The sequence below is a fragment of the Dicentrarchus labrax genome, unplaced genomic scaffold (genome assembly GCF_905237075.1).
Source record: "Dicentrarchus labrax unplaced genomic scaffold, dlabrax2021, whole genome shotgun sequence".
Lineage (NCBI taxonomy): Eukaryota > Metazoa > Chordata > Actinopteri > Moronidae > Dicentrarchus > Dicentrarchus labrax.
In genome coordinates, this window is record NW_026136704.1 from 20,587,467 (window position 1) to 20,595,895 (window position 8,429).

Consider the following 8,429-nt stretch of genomic DNA (forward strand, 5'->3'; position numbering starts at 1 on the left):
TGTTTCCTGTCTGTGCTCATGACTGACAGCTCGAGATTCAGACCACAGACAATAACCTAGCAGACGAGTAGGTATTACAGCCAAACAAAAAAGCCACAATGCTTAATCACAGGACGTTACTCAAGATGGCTACTTTGCGAGGAAACAACAATGGGGTTTCCTGCTAAAATATTGGTGGAAAGTGGAGCCATCCTGACTATCATAATTAGACCACTTGGCACCACTCTTGCCTTAGTTTCACCCACTTTGAGGCTGGACAACATACTCATCTGCAGTCTGCCAGACGACACAAACTCTCTTTTAGCTGCCTACCCTATCATTAGCGCTTCTAAACAAGTACAAGATACCTAGCTAACTGTCACTCTCTGCCCATTGTTGTATACTGTGGTGTAGACACGTAGCTATGAATAGGAGGAAAAGCCTATTTCTGGCAATTATAATCATCTGATCCTGCATAGTTAGAAGTCTGGATGCCGACAAAACCTCTGAGGCTAAATCTTTGAAGTCACATTTAACTCTTTGTCAACTTTGTAAAAATGTGAGACTGACTGTCTGAAAATGTTTACTTATTCACCGCTCACTATACAGGAAACTGTATATGTAGGGGACTATGTGGTGAATCACATGGCAAAATTTAAAAACTACTTAGGTCATTACTCATCCAGCAGCTGTCTGTGTATTTTAACTCCTTTCTGTCTCAGCAATGCATGATGGTTAGTGGCCATCAATTGTACACTATTTTCTCTGGTGCATTATGGGATAGTTTAAGTCAAATATAGGGTATAATAATATAATAAACTCTTAACAGACATTAAGACATGCATGCTATACTGTATATTGGACTATATAGTAGCCTTGACCAATCTTTTAGTTGGGGAAGAGTTCATGTCTTCTCGTAATGTAAATGAAACTAAACTAACTAGTGAATAATTTTGGACACAGCCACTGTATGTTTTTTAATTTATTAAAATTCAGTAGTAGTAGTAGTAGTAGTAGTAGTAGTAGTAGTAGTAGTAGTAAAATTTAAGTTTATATGCATTAAAATAAGTTTTCAAGTCATCACCCTCAACTAAAAGTGCATTTTTATTCATATGGTTCAATGTATTTTTCCACTTAAGGCACGTTAAAGTTTTGTAAGACTGCAGGAATACTTTTGGCAATAACCTACATTTTGGTTGGAAACCTCTGTATTTAGATCAGGTTCCACTTTCTTATAGTCTACATACAAAACATAAGAGATCTGTCAAAACACCTGTTTATACTTTGACCTCAGGAGGCAAGCGTGTCGTCCACTCTTATCACCACATTAATTGTCTCTACAGTGTGACAGTGAAGATACCATATCTCCATGGAAGAGTCAACAGTGAAAACAGGTTAAATATTTCACATTTTATTTTGTTCCGCTCATACAGCTCAACAAACTGCTCTCAGACACCAACTGAAACACTCATAATGTTAAGTACCATTTAGAGTTGGACAGCACAGCCAATGACTGAGTCGCTTATATATGTACACACAGATTTATCCTGATGACATTACAAACATCATAAATGATTACTATGTAACATACATAATGACATAAAATATTCCATGCATCTGCTCTTTATTGCTGTTGATCAGTTATTGGCCCAGAAGGAACAGATAAATAGACAGAGCTGAATGACAGGCTTCTGAAAAATAAGAAGCAAACATAGAATCAATCTCTTTGGTGATTTCACCTCATTTACTGTATCATTTCAAAAAGAGGAGAGAGCTCCGATATACTGACCGACAAAGACTGGTAATTATCTGTTTAAGGCTCTGAGTACAATGACTGACCCTGTGATCATCCAAACCAGTGGTGCAGGGAACATGCAGATCGGTTCCAGTGACTCTGAGTAAACCCAAATCTCAAGCACCACAGACGCATTTACCTGCTCTATATCTAATTCACACCACTGGTCCAAAGGCCATTGCATGGCAAGTCTTCAGTGATGTGTTTAGACTGTCTGTGATAAGTGCAATGTACAGTGGTACCACCCAACTTATTGCTGCAACCTTGTATTAGTTAAGCTCTAAATACTATCAAACAGGCTTTATTTTACACTTAAATGAAGCTTTTCAGTCAAAGTGAATGACTGAAACTTCTAAACCTTCCATGTTTTGTAGCATCAATCGACCGTAGTAAGTGTGTATTGGTGAGGAGCTTGCAGACCTCTAGCTGTGTGGCAGCTGTATCAACACTTCAAAATGTGGCACAGTAGAGAAATCCCTGCACCAGCTTGCAGTTATACAGAACTGAATGGCTGGACTACAACATGTTCAACCCACAGTTTCACATCCCCAGAACTTAATAGATTTAAGAAGAATTTATACTCATTTACATTTGATTGTAATCCGAAAGAGAATTAGTTGAACAAGTTCTCATTCAAAATACAAGGTGCACGACTGGCTTTGACTTTCAACAGTAAAATTATTGCATCTTCGATTGGGGGTTTAAGCTGAGCAGCTCATATTAACTTTATATTCTGATTTCAGTAAAATAAAAATGATCTATCAGATGTGTTGGGGGCTTAATTACAGTGTATAACACAGGAAATAATATATTTAGTTAAAGAAGGGTATCAAATCAGACAAACAGGGAGAGTATACTTTTAGTACATAACATCACCGTCTGAACACCTCCCCTCTAAATCAGCTCACATTTCCTTTGGACACGTCCAGTATGATATGCAGTCCATGCGCCATAAAACTTTATTAGCTCCATAATTTTTGGTTGAATGCTGGTCACAGTCATATTTAACAGTTCAGACTGGCTCTGAGGAGCAGACAGTGGTTACAGCCTTATGCTATCTGTCTTTTAGGCATCAACAATGGAAAATATCCCCACTCTACAGCTCAGGCAGGCACACTGCCTCTGTTGAACTATTGCTCCGCTGAATTAAAGTCATTCTGGCTGCCACATCTGGGGTCATCCAGCTGAACGTAAAAATAGTCCTTACATCCAACTCAGTCCCCGCCAATAAGTCAGCAGTTCCAGTTTTATCATCAGTCACCGGGCCAATCGGATCCTCCCTGCCTACTGGACGCACACATACTTCTTCCACCAGGACTTGGAGAGCATCTTCATCTTATCGGCTGTGCTGCGGACCTTCCTCTCTCGCCTGGCTCTCCTGTCAGAGTGTCGCAGCCCCACAGCGATGGCTGCATCAAAGACCTCCTTCAGATTCTTTTGTGTCAGCGCCGAGCACTCAATGTACGTCACTGCCCCAATTTTTTCTGACAGCGCCCTGGCGTCCTCCTCTAGCACCGGCCTCTCCCTGCGCCTTGCCAGCTCAATCAGCACTTTGACATCCTGCCGCAGGTCACACTGTGTACCTACGAGGAGGATGGGCGTGAGAGGGCAGCGGCGGCGGATTTCAGGGACCCACTTCTCCCAGACGTTTTGAAAAGAGGCGGGGCTGACCACGCTGAAGCAGAGCAGCAAGGCGTCAGTCCGGCTGTAGCAGAAGTGGCGGAGTTTGTCAAACTCATCCTGATGGAGACAGAAAGACAGATAGTTAGCAATGTGGTGCTGACCATGATATAAATAAAAATACCCAGCATTCAGTGTTTCACTTCTCACCCAGACTGACCACACACTAATGCACTTTCAGTATTCATTTCACTGGTCAACACACTCAAGTACAATCACATCATAGGAAAGGGAATTGTGCCAATAACCATTCAATGACAAAACTGTCTCAATGGCGTTTATATTGTGCTAATATACAGTATACACAAGCCCTGCCCACTCATATCATCTAGTAAATCTCTTAAATTAACACTTTGGAGCCACACACCCTTGAGAACACAGATTAAGGTTGGCAGAAACCTGACACAAACCTCTCCCTCTTTCTCTTAACCCTCTTCTTTCCAGCACACATCTCCTAATCCTCCTTTGCCTAAACAATGCTCTGCATCGCCTCCTGAGTTTAAAACACAATCAAATCTGCAGAAGCAAATGTGGATTTGAAACTCAATAAATGCAATGGACACTTATCAACTTGTGAGTTTCCCACACAAACTTTGGCTGTACTTTTTGCTATCTAATGACGTAGGTCCATCTGCAGAATATACAGACATCAACATCTCTGAGTAAGGAACAACTTTGTTTATCAGCTTTGGCAGCAGCTGTTATCATTTTTCTCCAGACCGTTTCTCTCTTTCTGTCTCAGCTCACTCTCTCTCTCTCATTCACTCTCTACTTCTCTCTGTCATCTCTCTTTTTTTTTGGCACACCCCAACCTGTTTGCGGAGCAAGCTCCCCTCTTATGAAATTGCATAAGTACAGTAAGTGTTAGTCGACTTTTATCTGCCCGTGTTTGCCCAAGCTTGTCTGTGTGTGTGCGTCAGCGTGCATATGTGTGTACATGCAGTCTTAACACAGTGTGCAGCTCGTAACATGCTGTGAGGTTGTACACATATTAGGGGCTTGTTCAAATGCCTCGTTCCAGTTTATAGCCAAGTTGTCTTTGATTCTGTGGAGAACTGGCAGTGCCCTCGCAGCGTTTGTGAATGTCAAATATGCTGCTCCCGTGGCAGGGTTCTATTGAGCTGGATTATGAAGCAACCACACATGCTCCATGCTAACAGTACCAACATAATAATGAGTCAATAACTTTTGCCGGGCCAGCTCCCTGTGTCCTTAACAGCAGAGAGACATAGAGGAATACTTTTCAGGTTGTTTTTTTTTGCTTTGTCAACTCCAGTCTAACCTATCCCTCCCTTTCAGTACTCTGTCAATGCAAACTATCCTGTGGAGGAATGTTATTATCATTGCAGATGAAGACTGACAGCAGAGCCCAGGAATTTTGCCATTTCTATACAGATGAGCTACCTGAAATAGCATGTAAGAGGCCCATATGAAGAATGAAAAGCAGTAAAGGCCAAATGGGCGAAACACAAAAACAGTAACTAAGGAATATTTTAACAATCAAATAATTTATATGAAATGTCCCAAAAAGGTGAAAATATCCTAGAATTCAAGGTGCGCAAATGGTTCATTTCATCTGACCAACAGTCCAATATTTAAATGTGTTTGATTTACAATGATAAAGAAACAAGATGCGAAAAAAAACATGCTGGAGGCTGGAGGAGGTGAATGTCTGCCATGTATACTTAATAACGGCTTAAAAGATTTATATATTGTATTGTAACATGAAACAGCCACGCTCTGTTTGAAGCTGTTCTCCGGCACAATAGTGCCTTGAGCTAAATGCTAAAGCTCCCAATGACAATGCTGATGTTAAGCTTACTCACAATTATATTTGGAATGTTAGTAGCTTTGCAGGAATTTGGTCATAAAGTATTGGACGGATTAAAAACTTTGACCTGACGAGGGCACTAGATGAAAAGTTAAGGGATCACCAAAGTTATTACAGTTAATCCTGAAGAAAATACGAATATTTGTACCACATTTTATAAGAATCTGTGGTGGTGGATGATGGAAATGTGAACTTTATGGGGAGACTAAATGAAAAATCAGGGAATCGCCAAAGTCCTCAGGCCATGAATGTCTGCACAAAATTTCATGGCAAATCTACTCAATAGTTGTTGAGATATTTTAGCCCAGACCAAAGCAATGGCCAAACTGTTATCCATTGAGTCAAGTGCAATTTGTGTTTGTGTGTGAACAAAAACTCACCTGTCCTGCAGTGTCACACAACTGTAGTCGAACCGGGCTTCCATCCACCTGAACCACAGCTGTGGACACAGAAACAGACGCACAGAGAAAATAAGTCACAGCTGTCAACATTACTTTAAGCTTGTGTACGCTATAAAGCCCCACCTGACACTTCAGAAGTTAACACACACACACACGCACGCACCACACACACACACACACACACACACACACACACACACACACACACACACACACACACACACACACACACACACATATAACTACCCACCAGAATATTCTGTGGAATAAACAAAAGCCTGCCAGTTGAAAATACAAAGACCCCCTGCTCAGCTCTTCCAGCTCGCAGACGGCCTGCTCTGTCTCGCCCACCCACTCTGCCAGTTACTGTTGAGACCATAACACTTTACCATCGCTCGGACCACTCTGTGAGCTTTGTTCTCTATTGTGTTTTGACAGAGGCCATTCCAAGGTTGTCTAATAGGGGGGTGGGGGGTAAAAACAGAGGAGATTTTGTTTGTTCAGTGACTCTATTCCAATAGGCCTCATTTCCAGATTGGAAAAGTGGATGAGTCATCTTACAGCGAGTTTCATTATAGGGCCATTTATTCTTTTCAGAAGAGTGAGCACAATTCAAGGCAGCGGGCACATGGAAACATTTACAATACGCCTGGAGTGTGTGGTCGGTCATACCACCTGATCAAAGAGTTTGCTGGAACTATTCAAGTAGTAGGGCAGGCATCGCAGCACCCCGCTTTAACAAAAGCAAGGAGAAAGAGCGGGAGGAGAGAAAGAAGGGAAAGCAAGAGAGAGAGCAGCCATTGTGTAATAATTTCCTAATCCCTGACATATGATACTCCTTTGATTTTCTGGACCAAAACTCCCTCTTATCGTCCCCTCTCCCAGCCTCCCGCTCCTCTGTGTCTCTGCCACCTGTGGCATTGCGTAAGTGCTCAGAAGTCGGCTTTCAAGAGGACGCTCTCAAATCCGGGCACCGAGAAGTGACATCACCATTAAGGGCCCCAACTGCACAATCACTCTCTGTCAGGCCGGGGCGAAAGACAATCTCTGCCTCTGAGCCACTGCAACAGATGTGCCCATTCCAGTATAGAGGAGAGGGCTCGCGGGTCAAGGCTGACAACAATAGGCAGAGTTGTGCAATCCAAAACTTTTTTTTTTTTTTTTTTTTTTTTTTTTTTTTTTTTTTTTCTCCTCTCATTTATAAAAATTTTTTAAAAAATTTTATTTAAAATTTTAATACAATTAAGTATTTATTCTTTAATTCTAAATAAGCATGAAAATGTGTTAATGTGTGATTATTCATATATTTACACACTTGTATCCAGCAGTAACAATAACAGCTGGTGGTCATATGTAGACAGAGTTAGGTTTTCAGTTTTTAAGCTAAGGAGGGATTGTCTTATGTGATCATGAAGCAATAAAGGTGATCAACAGGTCACTGGTGTTCTTTCATTCATTTTTTGATGCCAACACTGATCCGTTTGAAACAAGTTTTCCCTTTGAAGGGGTTTTGTTCTCTCCTATTATTTTGCAGTAAACAAAGCTTGCTGGGACTAGTGAGACAGATTGGAACGTGGAACCGTGCCATATGGAAATCGGGATACATCAGGGAGGATAACTCATGTGCATTAACACTGATGGATGACAGATAACAGGAAACCCAAACACGTCTATCATAACAATGGAATAACAGCAAATGGCAGAATGGCAGAGTGCTCTCAAAACTTGCAAAGTTGAAGAAGAGTTCAGTGGAAATTAATGAGACAGACAGGCAGGTAGAGACAACTCATATTGAAAAAAAACTTTATTAAAGTCTCATTCACCAGAATTTATCCCAAATTTAATCCTAGGGTCCAATCTCTATACACTGGATATTAACTGGACTGGAACAGTTATACAACTATATTATCTTCTAGGGATGATATTCCCTCTTCTTATCTCCCTTATTTATTTTGTTGCTATTAATTCATTAAAATGGCAATATTTTCTTACCTGAGAAGTCATCGAATGCAGTAGGGACGTATTTGGTTGGGTAGCCATTCGTTGTATAGCTGACCACCAGGCTGGTTTTGCCCACCGCTCCGTCTCCGAGCAGGATGCATTTCAGCAGCCGCTCCTGCGCCTGCCCTGTCCGGGCTGCTGTAGCCTTGTGCGGAGGGACAGGAGGAGCCATGGTCCGTCCGTAATCCATTGTGACTGGGGGTGACATTCAATCAGCCAGCACTTGACTGCGCTCTCCTCGACAGGCAGCTGAAGGACCCACCATGAGAACAGGATCCCCTGTCTAATACAAAGTTTGCCAAATGCTTATGATCGCAAGCGTGCGTAAAACCTCTGCTCCTCTCCTGCGCGCTGCCAAATCCACTGTGACAGATTTCCACCAGGACTACAGACTGGGGCTCTGTAGTTTACAATGAGAGGGCGGGTCTGAGGCATTTTATGTCCAGATTGATTTGACTAACCCCACCCACTTCACCTCCCAGCAGCGGAGCTCTGCACACACACACACACACACACACACACACACACACACACACACACAGGTTGACAGAGGCTGTATCATAAAATGTTTATTCTTTTAGTAAATATAAAGCAGAAGATTGGACTGGGTTCTTTGGGGATGGGGGGTAGAACAGAATAGAAAAGACACACATTGTTTATCTTCTTCCTGCTAGTTGATTTCATTTATCTTTATTCTTTTACTGAGTTTATCTCAACTACACAGTGCAACTAACTGCCATGA

General features: G+C 41.8%; 1 protein-coding gene across 1 annotated transcript; it reads right to left on the minus strand.

The window, feature by feature from the left end:
* Positions 1 to 1,374: 1,374 nt before the first annotated feature.
* Positions 1,375 to 8,106, minus strand: rhoub (ras homolog family member Ub). Its single transcript, XM_051396938.1, has 3 exons — positions 7,679 to 8,106; positions 5,666 to 5,724; positions 1,375 to 3,514 (listed from the first exon to the last, which is right to left on the minus strand). The coding sequence occupies exons 1-3, from the start codon at positions 7,893 to 7,895 to the stop codon at positions 3,059 to 3,061; spliced, it is 732 nt and encodes a 243-aa protein (XP_051252898.1). The 5' UTR covers positions 7,896 to 8,106; the 3' UTR covers positions 1,375 to 3,058.
* Between the last annotated feature and the right edge of the window lie 323 nt (positions 8,107 to 8,429).

What these genes read in the sequence shown, in the direction of transcription:
- rhoub (XM_051396938.1), bottom strand. Translation starts at nt 7,895, where the DNA reads ATGTCACCCCCAGTCACAATGGATTACGGACGGACCATGGCTCCTCCT. An exon ending in TGCATTCGATGACTTCTCAG is followed by an intron (nt 5,725 to 7,678) that starts GTAAGAAAATAT and finishes CTGTGTCCACAG; the next exon opens with CTGTGGTTCAGGTGGATGGA. An exon ending in TGTGTGACACTGCAGGACAG is followed by an intron (nt 3,515 to 5,665) that starts GTGAGTTTTTGT and finishes TGTCTCCATCAG; the next exon opens with GATGAGTTTGACAAACTCCG.